General features: G+C 40.5%; 1 protein-coding gene across 1 annotated transcript in view; it reads right to left on the reverse strand.

The window, feature by feature from the left end:
* LOC141775702 (ecto-NOX disulfide-thiol exchanger 2-like) overlaps nt 1–20,321 on the reverse strand; it is a 201,217-nt gene that overhangs the window by 146,318 nt on the left and 34,578 nt on the right. The window contains exon 2 of the mRNA XM_074649300.1: nt 737–883. Within this exon, the coding sequence (XP_074505401.1) occupies nt 737–883 (147 nt within the window). The remainder of the gene's footprint in view (nt 1–736; nt 884–20,321) is intronic.

Here is a 20,321-nt window from a genome sequence, read left to right on the forward strand (position 1 = left end):
GTTAGCTCTGCCCTGCAAGTACTGATATTAGTTAATTTGGAGGCCCAGTGTATCTCTGCCAGATTGTAAATCCAGACCAATTAGTGTCACCCCGACAGATGAAAACATAGAGCAACACCTCTCTGTCTTAAGGGCCCTCTTCTTTCTACTGCTCATAATGCAATTCATTAGGAAGTCCTTCTTTAATTAGACAGCACACTGGCCCTGATTAAAATTAGGCTCACTGGATGAGCATCTGCACACACACTCACAGGACTATCCATGTGCACACAAAGACATCACAGTGTTTTGTACATAACAGGTCAGTGTGCGTGAGGAAGCTGAGGGCTTTTTGATTGGCGGGACTGTTGGCATGGCGAGAGGCAGGCGGATGTGAAATCTCCGCCGTGCAGCTTCCTGGTTTTAGCCGTGTGACCTCCAAACAGTCCAGACAAGCAGAGCCGCGGGCTACAGCAAGCTAATCAAAAAACGGCAAAGACCAAACAAGGCTATTTCTTTCAGACTGCCTCAAAATAACAGGATTATAGTTTATCTCTCACCAGCAGTTATTTGATGCTGGTAGCATTTAAATTACATTCCATCAGGAAACATCCAACCAGACAAAGTGAGCCACTGTAATTCCAGGCCGGGCTCCGTGTAGCACAACACATAACAGTATATGAGCATTATCGAAAAAAAACAGAGAGGACAGGTTTCTTTATTCTTTAGTGTTGTGACTTTACTGTATTGTCAATACCTGGAGGCAGACTGGGTCTTTTCCTCTTCTTGCCGTTTTCAGCGGTGTTTTCCAGGGAAGGACACTCTGTCACCAGCGGCCCGTTGGAGCTGTTGAAGTGGAGAGGGTCGCCGCTGGACGTCGGGTCAAAGGGCAGAGCGCTGAGCCCTAAAAGATGACAACAAGGACCGGGTTACATGAGACAAAACAGCGGTGTACAATCAGCTGTGGTCACACACGGCAGTATGTATCTTAAAGGAATACTTCACCCACTAAATGACCATTTGGGGCAGTGGTGGTTCTCTAACCTTTAGGTTACCTTTAGAAACCTTTAGGTTAGAGAAGCGAGCTTGTGACCGTTAGAGAACCGAGCTTGTGACCGGAAGATCATCGGTTCAATCCCCCGGACCGGCATGATAAATCTGGGTGGGGAAAGTGTAGAAGTAGCGCTTGCCCCTCTGTTATTACCACCACTGAGCTGCCCTTGAGCAAGGCCCTATCAAGACTTCTCCATTTTCTGATTCTCCGTTCCCCCGTGGAGGCATGCGAGAAAGTTTTCTTCAAGAATTCAAGGTAACACCGGGTGAGTAATTGAAAAACAAATGGTCATTTTGTGAGTGAAGTGTAGCAGATCTGCAGGGATTTGACAGAGCGGTTTGATCAATATCACTGACTCATCAAATACTCCCCATTTTTGCCTTTCATAACCTGACCTTCTGGCACTGGCTGTTTATTTTCTTGAAACAGGCTGTGTAACTTTGAATGTAAAGTAATGGAGTGGTTGCTTTGTTACAAGATAACATGAACTGTCTCATGCAAACACACACACACACTTTCTTTAGAGAAAAATTATTTTTAAGAGTCCTAAGACTTTCAAGTATTGATCATTTTTGCAATGGAATGCTAGATGTCTGCGTAACACACATAACAAACCACACTTTTTTTTCATGATGACCTTTGCTCCCTATTATCTTTCAAAATTGAAAGACAACATTTAAAACAAAGATAACGTCTGAAATAATGGGAAAATATCTGATTGAAAGTCATTAGTAATGTCCAAAAACAATCTTCCAAAAAGCATGACAGACTGCCAGAAGAAGAGACATAATGAGCAACAAAGAAAAAAAGAACAACTAGAAAACACCAAAGAGACTGAATCCCAATCAAATATTTCTATCCTGAGATGCTGGCGTGAATTTCTGATCTTACCTCAAATGTGTTATTAATGTGGGCAGACTGTCTACACACAAACACACGCACACACATAGACATAATATGACTCATCAAAAAATATAAAAGTGCCTGGGCTTTAAGCGAATCACTCAACTCTGCCTAATGGGTTTGAGCCGCGTTCTAGTCTATAAATACTTTAATTTCTACCTGTTTGTTTTCTTATTATTCTGTTCCTTTAACAGACTCTATAGTCTGACACAGAACAGAGCAATAAATAAAGTTACATACTTGAGTGATGGTTACAACAACAATGTAGATGCTATTTCATACAACGCAGAGAAGTGACAAGCAAATACTGTCTAAAACATCAACTATCGTTTGCTTGTTTATAATTCTGAGGAGGGCATGGAAGTAGAGCTGCAATGATTAATCGATTAGTTGTCAACTATTGAATTAATCACCAACTATTTTGATCATCGATTAATCAGTTTGAGTATTTTTTTTCAGAGAAAAAAGACAAACTTCCCTGATTCCTGCTGGCCAAAACATGGAAAGCACCATGTAAAGAGTATATCTTTATAAATTGTGTCGTAATGGTGTATTTTCTTCGAATTTACAGTAATACAGTTTAGTTTACATACAATCATCATATTCCTTAGATTCTTACGATTCAAATGAGACCACGTATATATGTGAATCTCAGCCTTATGGTTGAGGAGATATCCTGCTTAATTTTGGGTAGTTATTTTAGGCATTTATTTCCGAGGAATAGGGCTTAACAGGTTAAATGTGAATATTTTCTAGTTTCTTCACTCCTCTATGACAGTAAACTGAATATCTTTCAGTTGTGGACAAAACGAGAAATTTGAGGTCGTCATCTCATCAACACTGATCGACATTTTTTTACCATTTCATTACATTTTATAGACCAAACAACTAATCGATTAATCGAGAAAATAATCAACAGATTAATCGACAATGAAAATAATCATCAGTTGCAGCCCTTCTTGGAAGACACCAGTTCTACTAATGTGAAATACATCTCAACTTCTAATCCACACCTGTTCCTGCACGTCTCTGTTTTTCAACAGAACACAATAGATCTGGATGACGGCGAGTGAATCTCTCTCTCAGGCCCTGTCAGCTGTATTGATCGCTCACAGGGGGATGAGACGCAATTTCAGGTATCTAACTCAGACATCGTCCCGTTTACCTCCAAACATGTTCAGTTTGTTGTTTGTGAGTTTGATTTTCTTTGATTCATATAACTGTGTGCTTGTGTGAGAGAGTGACTGATATCATTTTTGTCCCTCATTGAAAAATGAGTATAATTGATGTAATCGTGTCATTGAAAAGAAAGGTCAGAATTATTCATTCAAATGTTATCTCTCAATATTCCTTTTGACATTAACATCTATCTCTGGGGCTCCTTGTTTTATTATCCAATAACATCATAATCCAGACAATCTTGTTTAAAAAGTGCCATTTGGAGCATTAATATTTAATTGAGCCATTTATTTTTTAAGCTACGTACTTAGAGCGACTTATTTGTGTTTTCTTCCAGATTTTCTCTTCACTATCTGTAAATAAAGGCATATTTAGAGATTTAACTTTCATCCAGTACCAGTATCAGGGAGGAAGGAAAAACATTTGGAGACATCTGGATACAAAATCCAAGTGGTAATTGGTAAAACCCCCCAAAAAAACGCATTTACGCAACTTGTTATATTTAGGTTGTAGCGGGCTCAATTTTAGAGGTAGAGTGAAGATACTGGTATCATATGAAACTAGAAAACCTAAGGAATCAATTGGTACCATGTCATACTAGGCAATGGCCATATTCAAGATATGTGAATGAAAATGGGTTCTATGGGTACCCACGAGTCTCCCCTTTACAGACATGCCCACTTTATGATAATCACATGCAGTTTGGGGCAAGTCATAGTCAAGTCAGAACACTGACACACTGACAGCTGTTGTTGCCTGTTGGGCTGCAGTTTGCCATGTTATGATTTAAGCATATTTTTTATGCTAAATGCAGTACCTGTGAGGGTTTCTGAACTATACTTTTTATTGTTTCGTGTTGTTAATTGATTTCCAATAATACATATATACATACATTTGCATAAGGCAAGCATATTTGCCCACTCCCATGTTGATAAGAGTATTAAATACTTGACCAATCTCCCTTTAAGGTACATTTTGAACAGAAAAAAATGTGTCATTAATGTGTGATTAATCACGATTAACTATGGACAATCATGCGATTAATCGCAATTAAATATTTTAATTGATTGACAGCCCTAGAAATCGGGATTGTAACTATTTTTGACACAGCTCAGCTAAATATGTACTGTATATCTCTAACATACACAGTAAAATTAGATTTTTTTCTTCCCTCACTGGAGAAACATACATGTACCGTCATTTCATGGTATTTTATCAGTAAAACTCTGGGTATCCTGTTTGCTTCATGGTTGTTTCCCCATGCAAGACTTTAAATACTTCCTCTTTCAGTGTGCATTGTGATGCACTACATCTATACTTCCAGATATATTATATTTAATCCAGATTACAATTCATTGTTAACTTATATTGCATGCATTTACACCTGTATTCGTCCAATTATAAACATACCTGCTAATGTCATGCAAATTGGGCTCACATACCACATGTTCAGTGATCACACCTTGATTTGTTTTTTGTTCTGACAATTGGTCTAAAAAGCATCTTTTTTTTTCTTTGTTGATGATATGTTTCCTCGTGCTCAGTTCAATCCTCTCCATCCCTTTTTCTTCTGTGTAACTAGTGCACATCAGGATGCACAGAAAGGTGCCAGCAGATGCTGACATGAGACCGGCTTCATGCATTTATGGATGCGGCTCAGCCTCTATATCACTGTTATGTCTCATTCTCTATATTGGACAAGACCCGGCCCATAATGTGTTTACAGGAGGTTTAAATAGCTGCCTTCATTCAGCTGAGCCTCTTCCCCCCCATTCACTATTAGACAAGGACAGATGGAGCCTCTCTCTGCATGGTCTTTCACCAGTTTGTCTTTATGTTTCACTGCATTTCCGTGTGCTTCTCCTCTATCGCTATGCATTTTTATGTAAGTACACCTACCTGCCTACCTACTAACACCAAATATGGGAGAATGAGCAAATCAAAGTACAATAAAACACCTTCATCTTTGCAGGTATTTCCCTTCTAACCATCACCTGAGAGCAGTGGAGCTGTAATCTAGAGTCTGTGACATAAAAACATGTTTACCTCCGGTCCCCCTGTAAACACATTTCTTCAAATTAACTCCGTTGCTTCCCTTTTTGGAAAACAGAATCCTTATCAAAACCTTCCTCTGACAGCACATGTGAATACTAATGCAAGTATTCAAGCACGCTTGAGCCTGCTCCTGTATTTCTCCCCCCAAAAAGTCCTCCACCTTCCTGCTGTCTGTCTGTGTAACGCAACTGTCTGGGGTTGCATCAAACACACCGACGCGCACCCTTTCACCGTCTGCATCACTCTCTCTTTCCTGAGATGTCTGCGGCCCATCAACATCCATCTGTCTGGGACTTCTTTCTCCATCTCTCCGGTGCCGCATGACAGACCGAACAAAGTGTCAGTTAATCTTCTGTTGCTGATTTGGTATTACTGCTGTCAGTCTACATGCTGATCTTTGTCGACGTTTTATCCAAGACATTCAAAAGCATAAAGAAAGGAAAACATGAGGGCCAAAAGATCAGAGTTTGTGAAAGAGAGTAGGCGTGCACACAGGGGTGTTGCTAGATATTCTGGGCCTCAGAACGTGTAGCGATGTGCGCATCAAAAAGAAACCCCTTGTCACTCTAAACAACACCTGGAAAGTTGTTGTTTTTTAGTTGTACTCTGGTATGTTTGTGCAGCTTTTAGTGCGCTGTGTGGATGTGTATTTACTCAGCTACAATCTGTATCTCTTGTCTCCCATCTGTGTCCAGGCAGATGGATAGGTGCATTTTCTTCTCCAAAGGCCTTAACCTGAATTGTCTAGCAGTTAAGGATGCTAATTTAGAATTTTTCTTCTAACAGATAGCCGACCCTCGTTAACCGATCATTAACCGACAACATTAGTGCGTTGCATTCGAGCTGCTGTGGTTGAAGTGCCTAATAAGCCGCCCAGCTGCAACAATAAGCCGATGCAGAAACAGGTTAAATCCATCATTTAGGTGCAGTGTATGCACAAAACAGACAACTAAGTCCCCAGTTACTTTAGCAGCCACGATGCTGCGAGCATTGTCGTGGACACATGTAAACATTTTCCCAGTGAAAGTCTCCACTGCATCAGTTGCTTGTCGGGCATACTCTGTCAGGGTTTCCACTAGGCTTGGCGTGGTAGTTGGTGTTACCGGTGTTACACGGTGTTCAGGCAAACACCTATTACATTACTTACCCACCGCCCCCACCATCGTTTTGCTTTTATTTATAGAATAAAACTAATTTAGTTCATTTTCGTGTATCAATGCCTACATTCATTAAATTAAAAAAGAAACTGTATTTTGTAAAATACTAAGCGTGATATCAATACATAGTTGGACGAGGGACACTACAATTATAAACTGAAAGTGAAAGTGTCTGCTCCCTAGGGAGTCTCAGCACAGAGTAGCAGAGGTCAGCTTTCACACACTTAGGGGACAAGAGAGAGTTGTCAAAGAGAAAAGCAAAAGGGCCCTCTATTTTTTGGATTTAAACCCAACGCTTTGAGGGAACCATAACGTTAATGAGGCGATCTGTAAACTTTTGGTATGAAGCCGCACAGAGGTCACAGCCAGTGTGCGCAGCGCAATAGTACCAGGTGGAAACCAGCGCCCCTGCAGCGAAAGCTGGACCAGATAGGCCAGACACAGCCATCCAATGTTAAAGATCACAGTAAGCTCTCTACAAATATTGAGCATCATCTTTTCTTGTAAAATGTCCGGTGTAATCAGCAACACCGGAGTTGTCATGAGTTTATTAACTGGCGGGAAAATGTCCTCACCGTGGCATCCCTACTTTCCGCCAGTGTGTTGCAAGACCAGCGAAACGTCAGCTAGTGTCCGGTCGAGAGAGAGAGGGAGCGTTTGTGTGTGACGGTGAGTATGAAGTTAGCAGTACCGTTATAGCTGTGAACGTAGCAGTGCAGTGTGTGTACAGTTTATTTGTCAGTGAATAAATGTTACAACTCCTCAAGACCCAAGCCAACGTACAAAGTCTTGCTTGCCCGCCACCTGCTGATTACAGTGAAGGGGGTTAGCCCAGAAGTTAGCGACAACTTCAGCTCAGGCTCACTTAAGGTGGGTTGTTAAGGTGGACCAGCTATTTTCATTTTAGTGTCAAGCAGCTCCTCTGAGTTTTGCTCAGTTTGTTTTTTTGTTATTGTTTAACCGAAAGCATTAATCTGTCAAAATTCGTATTGTCGGTTAACGGTTAATTACCATCATCCCTACAGGCTGTATGACTGGAGGTGGGAAGACATATTCTAGATGGAAGCACAAACACTCAGGGAGCAAGATGAAGTTATGGCGGTGTACAGCCAGACCCAACAAATACATTTGTGCTGTAGTATTATCAGCAATTAGCAATTTACATACTGCATGATAAAATGATACTGCTGACTATAAATTACATGTACTGAGTGAAATTCCCGGACTCAACCGTCCCATAAACATTTTGAAGTTCCTTGAGGCAGAAAAGATTTTGTGTTGAAATAGCACATTTGATGAATAATTAATGCAGCAGCGTAAAGACTCATTCCATTTTCTTTAATGTGCTCTCTGATATAACTCTCATACATTTTGCATATAGAAAGCCTCCACATCCACTAATGGAAACATACCTCATTCGCATTTTATTTTTTGCATGTCAAAAGGTTCACTTAAAGCTGCTCTAATCAATATTTCTCTATTAATAATGGATCAAAGGTGAAACATAATGTAATTTGAAAGGGGTTGTTAGCGGTGCCAAACCCAGACAATTATTAATCAGCTCCGCAGTTCGCCTCAGCTCTACTCAGTGTTTTAGCATCTTTAGCCCAACAATTTTACTATTTTGATTCACTCTAACTCTTAACACAGATTTAACTTAACCACTTTAATTTGAAGTTACTAAATTCATATAAAAAATGTTTTTTTTTTAAATAATTAGCAACTTTTTTGGCATGTTTTTTAGTGACAACACTGGGGGATCAAGCATGAGTGTTAAAGGTTCCTATGGCCAGGATTGAAAACTATAGTGACAACTCAGTATGTGTATTACACCAGTGAGATACTGGAATGCCCCATAATGGATAATTCTTAGTGATATTCATATCCGTATCATGATTCTTATTAAAAAAAAAATAATGAATATTGCATGGAAATCTGAGAGAAAAATTACAATATGAAGAAAAAAATCAATATGAAATGAAAATCGGAGAATGTGTAATGAACATTTCAAAATATTAAATGAAACCTGAAAGTATAAGAGAATTTTACAAGACTGAATATATAATATATTCAGCAAGAAATTGCACCCTTGAGTCCATATCAGCTTTGCATTTGACACTGAAATTTCCTCTTTGTTCTTTTTTTTTGCTAAATTTGCTCCAACTCTATCAGCACTATCTTTCTGTATGCAAGCAGACAAGCATTTTCTCAATGCAGAGACAGATGACCAGTAAAGAAAAACCACCAATCATTAAAAGACATCATGTAATAGTAATGGATCTAAACTGCCTAATGGGTAGGAAAGATCCATGGACAACATAGGTTAATGTCTGCTGAATATGATACCCCCCCTTTTATCAGTAAGAAGAGTCAATGCCAGACTACAAGCGCCAACACAACCATTTAAAAATCATTTAAAACATATGGAGTGCTCTAGCAGCCCTTGTCTTTATTTGTCAGTGGTGAAAGATGTAGGGATAAAGTAAGAGTCTGCAGCAATGCTAGCAGCTCTGTGAGGCTAATTTCCAGCTGCAGTTATAAACTAAACACTATCTCCAACACAATTCTCAATTACGCTTCAAGGGAAACATATTTTTACCTGGATTACAGTCGCATTTTTAAAAATGTGGTCAACAGTATAAATTGAAACAAAATAAAAAACGCAACAAAACTACTTGGTTAGGTTTATTAAAAAGATATCATGGTTTGGCTTAAAATGACCAAATTGAAACAAAACACAAAAACGCAACAGAACTACTTTGTTAGGTTTAGTTTCAAATGGGAAACCAACAGCAGTCTCCTGGGCAAAAGTCCAGGGTTTGGTGACCCATCCGCCACCCCGACCTCCTCCCTACGCAGGCTTCCGTGGACTATCACTACAAACGTATTTGTGATACGTCAAAAACAAAATACATTTCCCTCGAAACGTAATTCATAATGCAGTTTCATTGTATGGGAAAGTAATTTTTAGGAGAACAGGCTGAAATCAAAATATTGAACTGATGATGCCGCTAGATGAAAAGTAAGTGGATCGTTATTGCAATTTATCCTGATGGCAAATGAATGTCTGTATCAAATTTCATTGCAATCCATCCAATAGTTGTTGAGACATTTTACTCAAAACCACAACAGTGGTAAAAGTACAGTAAAAGTCAAGGGAATCACCAAAGTTAGACTTCCTCCTCTGGTGACAATGAATGTCTGTACAGAATTTCATGGCAATCCATCACATAGTTGTTGAGATATTGCAGTCTGGAGCAATAAGTTGGATTGATTGACTGGCTGCCATCCCTAGAGCTATTTGACGCTTGTGTGGCTAAAAAAGCAGCAGGGAGGTAGAGAAAAAATGGATGCAGAGACAGAGTCTACAAGCACAAGTGGCAATGTGTTTGACCTCTAAAGGCTCTGATCTGACTTTGTAAATAAATAAATGTCGGGACATTGACAAAATTAGGGCTGCAACTAACGATTATTTTCATTGTCGATTAATCTGTTGATTAATTGATGAGTTGCTTGGTCTATAAAATGTCAGAAAATGGTGAAATCAATATTGATCAGTGTTTCCCAATGCTTAAGATGACGTCCAAATGATAATAATCATTTGAGTTACAGTCCATCCATTTTCAGCACCTTGTCTGGGTCATGGTGGTAGCAGGATAAGAAAGGTAGCCCATACATGCTTCTCTCTAGCCAGCTGCTCCTGGGGGACCCCGAGGCGTTCCAAGGCCAGGTGGGATATGTAATCCCTCCAGCATGCTCTCGGTCTGACCCCGAGGCCTCTGCCCAGTTGGACGTGTCTAGAAAAACTCTAAAGGCCGGCGTCCAGGAGGCATCCTTATCAGACGCCTGAACCCCCTCAACCTACTCCTTTCAACATGAAAGAATATCAAAACAATCTCCCCTTGGAGCTTCTTAACAAAATGTCTGAAGGTGAGACCAGCCACCCTGCGAAGGAAAGTCATTTCGGCCGCCTGTTTCCACAATCTCGTTCTTTTGGTCGCTACTTAAAGCTTATGATGACCATAGGTGGAAGTTAGAAAGCAGATCAAACAGTAATTCAGGCTCAGCTCCCTGTACACCAAGACAGTCCAGTACAGTCCGAACTAATCCGCCTGTCAAACTCCTTTAAGTGAGGCAGCAACTCACTCCTAAACTAAAGTGGGAAGTCCAGGTTTCCTGGCAGAGTATAATGGCCACAAGCATGGAGGTAATTCCTCTCATGCCAACTGCTTCACACAAGTGCTGCACACAAAATGCAAAACACTTGCTAATCAGGTTCTGCAGTTAGTATTTTCTTCTCAGTTTATATCATAGTAAATTGAATATATTTGGTATTCCCTTAGGTCTCTGGGGATTTAAAAAAAAATGTTGACACTTTAAATCAGGGCTGTCAAAGTTAACGCGATAATAACGTGTCAACGCAAATTAGTTTTAACTTATGTTTTTCACTAATGTCTTTAACGCATTAAGGCAATCAATCTTCCGGAGGTTGTAGCGAGAAAAACTTGCATTGCCTTTTTCAAAGGGGTCCCTTGACCTCTGACCTCCAGATATGTGAATGAAAATGGGTTCTATGGGTACCCACGAGTCTCATACATGCCCACTTTATGCTAATCACATGCAGTTTGGGGCAAGTCATAGTCAAGTCAGCACACTGACACACTGACAGCTGTTGTTGCCTGTTGGGTTTGAGTTTATCATGTTATGATTTGAGCATATTCTTTATGCTAAATGCAGTACCTGTGAGGGTTTCTGGACAATATTTGTTATTGCTTTGTGTTGTTAAGGGATTTCCAATAACAAATATATACATACTGTACATTTGCATAAAGCAAGCGTATTTGCCCACTCCCATGTTGATAAGAGTATTAAATACTTGACAAATCTCCCTTTAAGGTACATTTTGAACAGATAAAAAAAGTGTGATTAATTCGCCATTAATCGCCATTAATCATGGACAATCATGCAAATGTTTCGATTGATCGACAGCCCTACTTTATAAACAAAACAATGAGAAAATAATCAACATCTCATCCATAAAACTTTTAGATCTGATAACCAGGATGCAATCATGAAGGACCGTGATGACATCACACAAAATCAACAAACCACGGCATGAATATTTCATTACTTTGATGAGTAATTTGAGACACAACATCCCACTGCAGTCATTTCAGGGTCCCTTCTCTGTAAGCATGTTTGGAGTGGTTTCTTCCACTCTGTAGCTTTTCCAAAACTGGGAACTGGATGTTGTTTTTTTTGGACACACAACAAATCAAGTCAGCGCTGGAACATGTTGTCAGTTCATTATAGTACTACGCCAGGTTCTCTGTCTTCCTTTCTCCTTGTTAAAATGATCTACTGCAGCATTTGTCTGCTTTCTTCTGGAGTAAATTATCTGTGTGAATACTTCGATTGTTGCATCTTGTCGTGAACATATGAGCCAGTTTAACAGCAGAAAAGTGACAGACATTATTAGGTGAACTCATGCATCTGGACGTCAAAGAGAGAGAGAGAGAGAGAGAGAGTCTAGCGAGCCATGAAAAACACCCGTAGATTACTGTGTGTTCATCCATCTGAAGCAGATAAAGGTCCATTCAACGACATAAAATATTTACATGTCATTGAGTGAGTTTTTTACATAACTCCCCATAGAAACTCTCTGCTTATTTGCCCATGCAGCTCAGAGGATTTGACTGCTATGACAATACAAAAAAATATCAAGGATAGTGGAGGAATTTGAATTAATGCATGGACTAAGACTTCTCTGCACTGGTTTTGGGAAAATATGAGAGAGAACATGCATTATGCAGCCCCAATCTTCATAAATATACACCACAAATTCACTTATACCCAATTCAATCACTACATATATTCTGATGGAAATGTAGGCCCAAAGATAATTATATGTTTAGCCATACAGGCACTATCAGGGGGGGATGCAGAGAGAGGAGAGACCTGTCAACATATATTTGTTTCAGACCTCCATTTTACAGTATTTATGCGATATAAATATTGAATAATGCACAGCAGTGGGCGCATTCTTTCAACAGTTAAATCAAGTGAGCTTTCTTGAGCTACTTTTAGTCTCAAAAGACTAATTTGTGTTCATAAGGTTGTGGCTTGTATTTAGCCTTTATATCCCAGTGAATAAGTGATTTCTGTTGTTTGTACATTGAATAAAGGCACCATGCCCTTGCCTATTATCAGCCAGTCTGTGCTCATACTTCACCATTATGAAAACTGCTATGAAATAGAACCCATTATGAACTCTCGTCTTTAATAGACATTTAAATGACGGTTCAAGGTTCATTTTTTCGTTATACAACACAGGGTTGCACAATGAAATGCAGGTAGCAGTCCCTTTCTGCTGCACACACAAAAACAAGTTATTATGGTGGAGTTCAGAGGATAAGTTGAGGAGTCTTAGTGATTCTTCTTCTTCTTCTTTAGTGCTTTGATGAATACAATAGAGTTGCCAGTAGGGGTGTGAATCTTTTTAATATCTCACAATTCGATTTAGATTTTTGGGATCACGATTCGACTCAAATTGATTCCTGATTCAGCACTTGGGGGTGCTAATTTCAGGATGTTCTCCAGTCTGATGTGCGCCAATAAAGGGCGGAGTGGCAAGTTATGGCATGAAAGCAGAGTGAAGTGTGTATAAGGTTATGGAGTTCTCTTGCAATTATGTAAACCCACAAAGACAAAAGGTAATAGTCAGTGGTCTCAGTAATTTCAAGAATAATAATTCAAACAAAAAAATGAGGACATGCACATTTAAATTTCACAAAGGGATATAATGACAGAACATTACCTTTAGATTGTCGAACCACTGGGACATAACACTTTATTACAGTCCATTATTAGAAAAAGGGCAATAAATCAGGTCATCTTTAATCAGTAAATTGTCTGAAGGCTACTATTAGCAGTAAGTTCCTCTGAGGGGTCATAACCTTTAATAGAGAGGCTGAAAAGGAAACTCAGCCAGCTATGACCTTTCTGTCATCACTTGAATTAGCTGCTTCCTGCCCACTGAACAAAGACATGCAGGCAGAGGGTGACACCGAGCCAATGACAGCCATGCTTTCTACAGAAATTATGTCCGTCATAGAGGTCCGTAAGTCACACTCGGTCACAGCTGAGGGTTCAGGGTGCAATGCAACCACTCACATTAATCTACTGGCTGATAACCCATTCCCAGGCTGGCTGCTATTGGTCATATTCAAGTGACACATTTCTGGTTGCGTCACGTGTGGCGATAGCTCCAAGATTAGCCTCCTGCCGCCACCAGCAGCTATGTCATGTTGCCATATCTGGAGGTTTGCCCGTGAAACTCAATCACAAGACCTCTGAGAGTCTGTAGGTGAGAAGAGACGCTGATAGATAAGTCAACCACTGGAACAAGTCGTTGCTCTATTCATAGCCCGCACCGTCCGGCTCGACGAGATTAGTGAAGGTTGCGGATGCTTGGCTGTAAAATCAAGCCAGCTGTAAAACGATCAAACTGTGCTGAGTGACGGATGACCCCCTGAGATGAATAAACAAGGTGCCTGACTGATTCGGCTTAGCAAAGCTGGTTTGGCACACTGGGCTTGTGAAGCATCCTCATAGGGATATTAACCTGGCTTTTCACTCGGGGCCTGAGTATTTTTAGCAGCAGAAACAATGAGGGGACAAGAAGTAAACACATTATCTCTGACCTCTTCCGAGAGATTTGTCCATCACGTGGCAAAAAAACAAACTGCACTTTTGAAAGAAAGTGGAGCTCTTGGAGGAAAAGAAAATATTTGATATCGTGCTTTATGAATTCATGTTCTCACAGACCCTCAGACAGCCGAGGTGCGTTGTCTAAAAAAAAAAGAACACCTCTAATGAATCTATCAGATGTTTCAGCTCCAGATGTACAAACACCAACCAGATGGACGGCCTTCATCCAGTCAATCTCAGCGCGGCGAGCTACTTACTGCGCGTCACAGACAATGAGAACATGTGAAAAACACTTATCAATAGTGTCTGCCCACACAACATCTGCCTCTGGTATAGACATGAAAGGCACGTACATTCAGCAGACACAGACATAAATAACCACAGTTACAGCTATACAGCTAAGCACAGTGAAAAGTGTAAAAAGCTAAAAAGTACAGATGATAAATCCACCTGTCTTTTTTACTTCCAGTAGAGATTTACACCAGTGACTAAGCAAAAGAAAGTGAAGTTCATGATATCTGGAGGAATGAGCTGAGTTTGAGATGAGTGCTACAGCTTCTCCAGGCGATTTCTGAACTTCGTCGTTACCGCTTATATGGCTGTGCCTATAATAACCCAGTGGCACAATGTACTCAACCATTAAAACATACAGTTCCCTGTTATTCCCTCAGGGAAACAGCAGAAAGGACTTTTTCCTCAGTCTACAATTTCTCAAAGTGAAACTTAAAGCTGCAACGGTCATTATTTTTATATTAACAATGGATGAAACGACTATGTACAATGTAAAAGGGTTGATTGAAGTGACAAACCCACATACAATCATCAATAATCAAACTGTTTTTTCAGGTGTTGCAGCGCACAGCTTTACTGTTTCAGTTCAGTCTCACTGCTCTCATCAGAATCATTCCAGCAGCGCCAGGCAGCCGTTTACAGGAAAAAAGCTCTGATAAACCCATTTTACACTACTTGCCCACGACCAAATAGCTCACATGAAGTTAGGAATGTCATAAGAACCAAAATTTAGAATACGTGACTGTATTTGTTTTTCTACAGTACCGCAGATACCGTCAGGGCTCAAGACTAACGGCACCCTGTCGTTCCGGGGATAATAGAAAATGTGTTTGGGACGCAGTAAACTACTACTATTAACGTATCGCAGCCTTTTGTTCCCCCATAATGCTTCATTGTGAACAACAAATCTGTGTTGAAATTGGCAGGATGAGAGCTAGTTAACGTTAGCTGTTAGCAGCCGGTAAACAGCACTGTCCTGCACGGCGCTGACAGCAGACAACGTTGACGGGAGGTGCCGTTGATTTACATTATGATGCGTTCAGGCTCCATTCAAAAATTTGTACTGGACGAATGGAAACTATAACTTCATCATGATGTGTTCAAATGTCATCTTGTAAAATTTAGTTTTTTTTGCGAGAAACTTGGATTTATACAGGTGTTTGAAGGAGATGTTTACACAGCAATATAAAATAGATAATAGAGAGGGAATTATGACCTGTTTAACTTCCTAACAAAAAACAATATGCAAACGGTAGTAGAGGAGTCGATGTTGAAGTACATAAGATTGGCATCGTATTGGTATCGACTACTAAATTTCTGGTATCGTGACATCCCTAGATAAAGTAAGCGACTAGATGAACATGAATTTAGCTGCTTAGGAGCCAGATATTTCGCTCAGGAGACAAAGACTTGTTTATGCTGCCCCCAAGTGGCCAAAAATCAATGAATGCAGCTTTAAGTTTCCATGACACCAATTTGCAAACTCGTTTGGCAAAAATTGTATAGTGAGAGCTGGAAAAAACCTTTTCAGTGTCAGTTATTTACACTCAAACACCATTATTAGACTGAGGACAGTATTGTGGTGACAGGAAACGACTGGAAAGTAAAATAGAAGAACGACAGGCAACAAGGGTCCCTGGTCGGACCCAAACCGGGATGCTGCCAACACATGCCCAACGTCCTGAAACCCAGGACACCACATATGCCGACTTTACTTTTCCAATAGGCGTTAAAGTTTGCTGAATACAGTGCCATGCTGAAAAGAGTGCACGGTGCCATGGAGGCTTGAAGAATTGGCTATGCAGAGTAGGGTATCCATGGTGACACCGTAACCTGTGGTGACAGGTATCTGTTGGCAATTGTACCAGCTGCTGTTGTTCAGTTCGACTCTCTCCACAGAGGTCTCAATACAGAAAAACTGAAGATCTCAGCTGCGCCAGCTGTCAGCTCGATGTTACACACACACACACACACACACACACACACACACACACACACACACACACACACACACACACACACACACACACACACACACACACACGATCATGCAACCAAGCAAACTGAGCCACACAGGCATACATAAACACAAACACACGCCTACAGGCTCTCTTTGTGGCGTCTGTATCACACTCAGCCACATGCACTTCTGCATGTGACAGTGAAACAGCCGCACGTCTTCTGTGCCAGTAGTGACGACTTATCAAATCGACACCTTTCTGTGAAAACAGGCTTAAAGCAGACAGTGAAACCACTCGGCCTGCTTTTCTATATACTGCGCTCTGAACGGGCTGTTTGTTAACATTCTTGTACAAAGAGGCCGGTTGCAGATTTTATGGTATCGGGCCATTTATTGAGACAGCAGAAGCTGTGTGAATGAGATTGCTGGTGTGAAACTGCCTCATTTGTACAGCTTTAGCAGAAGCAAAGAGGGGAGGGAGATCTCCACAATGCTGAAAGGCTACAGTTTTCATTGACAATATAATAAAGAGCCTACTCACTGCTCTGTGCTGTGGAGATATTGAACACAAATAAGACAGGAAGGAGGCATTATCTTACCAGCAGAGATGTAAAAACTGCATTTCTGCTGGAGGCCGATGCATGGGGTACCCCTCTTACGTTACTTTTGGACGTGTCAGGGACGACGTGTCAATATATACACTCGTAACGTGCATAAACAACTTCTGTTTTCACAGGAAGTTAGGTTTAGGCAACGCAACCACTTAGTTAGGGTTAGGAAACTGTCGTGGTTGGCGTTAACTTCAACAGCAACAGCGACAGTGGTCTCCTGGTTGAAACTGGGAGTTGTCCGTGTTTTCGTCTTAGAACTTTAACCCTTTCAAAGTATGTTTAGCGGGGCAGTTAAGCATAACAGTTGTGCATTTTGCGATAAAAGCAACACATTTGGCACAGATGTAGGTTTATATGTTATGAAAAGATATAGATATTGGGGCACTGAAAATTTGGCCCCTGAGGGTGGCCCCAAATAGATGCTTAATATTCCTAAGTGTTGCACAAAACTGATTTCGTCTTAGATTTTGGATATCGTAATATTGTAGTATGCCATACGTGTTGTCTTCTCCTGGTTTTAAAGGCTTCATTACAATAAAGTGATGTATTTTTCTGAACTTACCAGACTGTTCCGTAAATATTTTGTGAAGGCACCAACCCTACAATATCGTCGCAATATCAATATTGAGGTATTTGGTAAAAAATATTGTGATATTTGATTTTCTCCATATCGCCCAGCCCTACACTGCGGGTGGGTTTACATTGAAGTTAGTTGAAAGCCCGGTTTGTTACATACTGTCACTTAAGGGTGCCATTGAAAGGGAATTCTGATGAATCCTAAACTCACTAATGAAGGTTATTAAAAATGAGGACTACTAAGAAAAGGAAAACGTAGTTTTAGCGTCAGAACTTGGCGAAATGTAATAAATTCCCAGCTGGGATTGACATTTAAAAATGAGGCTCCTCTCACAAAACATCACTATGTGATCTATTCAGAGCGTATAATTTTAACTTCCTGTATTACCCTGATAAAACATATTTTTGGCTACTCACACGAGTGGTACCACATCCCCACTAACATTTTACATTCATAAGGTCACTTTCTCTTTGATATTTTATATTGCATGCAGGTTTTCGGATACTTCATTCTTATGCTCTGGACGCCCTGTGCCTATTTTAACAACCTATTGTTGTGAATTCACAATGAGTCCACCTCGATAACAGCACAACTTTGCCACACGCTCTGCTTTTATCATAGTAAATGATGCATTCACACTCTCACACACACCGACACAAACGTGGATGAAACGTGCTGCGTACCATCCAGAAAATATCAATGTTCATTTCAATCTCCTATTCATCATTAGGCATCTCCTGTCCATCCACGCCAGCTCATGTTTACTTATAGGTTGAACAAGAACAGAGTGCATTCTGGCCTGAATCGTGTCATCAGTATTCATTACATCGGTGACAAGCAGAAAATTCCTCCCCAGCCCCCTTCTGTCATTCCCCCCGGGCCTCTGGGAATCCACTGAAGGTTAATTTATTTAAATCCTTCATCCACTCATCTCTATTCCATTAAACTCTACTAATAAATCTTTGGTTTGCCATGTAATCTGTTTCCTACTGTCAAAGGCCCCACACTCAGCTGCATTTCGCACGTATGCTTGTGGAAAGACAACATGGCAGCAGATAAGGTCACATTAAAATCAGTAGATGTCATGATCTGTGTGTGTGTGAGTCTGCAGACGTGTGTGTAACTGTTCACACACACGTCTACCCTTTGAATGTGGCCAAAAAGCCTGCTTTAATTAACGTAAGTGCAGCTCATGGTGGGGGGTAATAAAATCAAAAAGCCGAACCCTCTCAGAGCCCCGAGCAGCTCTAGAGTCCCACAGGTCCCGTAAAGTCTAAGCCTGGTCTGAAACTGAATTTCCCATCTGCCCTCTCTCCTGTTTTTATACTATAATAAAGAACCCAGTCATACCTCTCTGACCATGATAGCGTCGATTAGTCCGAGGTACAAGGGGACCTTGACTATATGGACAGGCGCTGTATCATTATTACAGCATGTCATGTCAGCGTTACACAGATGCTGTTATGATAATGGCTGTTAAAAAGCTCAGCTGTTGGTTTAATAGTGGGTGAAGCCGTTTGCAGTCTGTTGGAGGGGACGTCTCATTGAAGTCAATGCGGTTTTGATGTTCAATAGGGTTTGTTAATGAGAGAAACGGAGGAGTTATGACCAGAAACCTGGCTCCAAAGGACCTCAGCGCTGATAGAGAGAGGTCAGTGCACATGTCTGAGGTGTATGAGTGTCTGATGCCAAATTCAGAATATCAGCCCGATAATGTCCTGACCGAAAATGACCTTTGGGTGTGATGTTTGCTTGTTATGTTAAGATGCATAATCTGGGACGACTCATGACAAAAAGATGAGCTTGTCTGAATTGCCTTCTTTCACCAACGTTTTCTTTTTTCATTGACTAACCTAGGGGTGGGGGAAAAAAAATTGATACAGCATAGTATCACGATATTTTGCGTGGCAAAACTGTATCGATAGACGGACGTCAAGTGTCAAGAAGATACTGGTATCATATGAAACTAGAATACCTGAGGAATCAATTGGTATCAACCATATCATGTTAGCTTGTCGGGAAGAATGCTAAAAAAAAAACGCTTCAAATTTACGCTATATTTTGGCGAGGAAAAACTGGTATGGCCATTTTCAAAGGGGTCCCTTGACCTGTGACCTCGAGATATGTGAATGAAAACTCTGAGATGAACAGAGTGAAACCTGTATCTTATTATATAAAACAGATGTTGACAAGCTGCATATGCTCAGCATATTGCAAAATGTTGAAAATCCCAATAAGATCGTATTGTGAGTATCATGATAATATCATATCGTGGGACCTCTGGGGATTCCCACCCCGTGTAGCACTGACCACAGCGTGGCGACACGGTAATACGAAACAGAAATGATCTTTTATTTAGGTAAACCATTTGACCACAACCCTCCGAACAGGAGCATTATACCAAGTTAAAGGTACACTGTGAAGTTGTGATTGCTGGTAGCAATGTTTTGTTTGTGTTCAAGCATGCAGGCAACACAAACATGCTCTCTTTGTTGCATCTTTATCACAGACAGCCACATGCACTTCAGCATGCAACAGTGAAACAGGCTCACGTCTTCTGTGCCAGTAGTGACGACTTATCAAATGGACACCTTTCTGTGAAAGTAAGCTTAAGGCAGACAGTGAAACCACTCGGCCTGCTTTTCTATAGACTGTACTTTTTGTACGGACTGTTTGTCAACATTATTGTACAAAGAGGCCGGTCAAGGCAAGGCGATACATATTCCTGCTGCTGGTTTTAGAAATGTAGAAATGTGCCAAAGAAGAAATGATCCAGCAAGAAGACCACAAGCTAACAAAAATGGATGTAAACAATGTACAATTTCAAATAAAAAAAACAAACTGG

This window comes from Sebastes fasciatus, chromosome 10 (genome assembly GCF_043250625.1).
Source record: "Sebastes fasciatus isolate fSebFas1 chromosome 10, fSebFas1.pri, whole genome shotgun sequence".
Classification (NCBI taxonomy): domain Eukaryota; kingdom Metazoa; phylum Chordata; class Actinopteri; order Perciformes; family Sebastidae; genus Sebastes; species Sebastes fasciatus.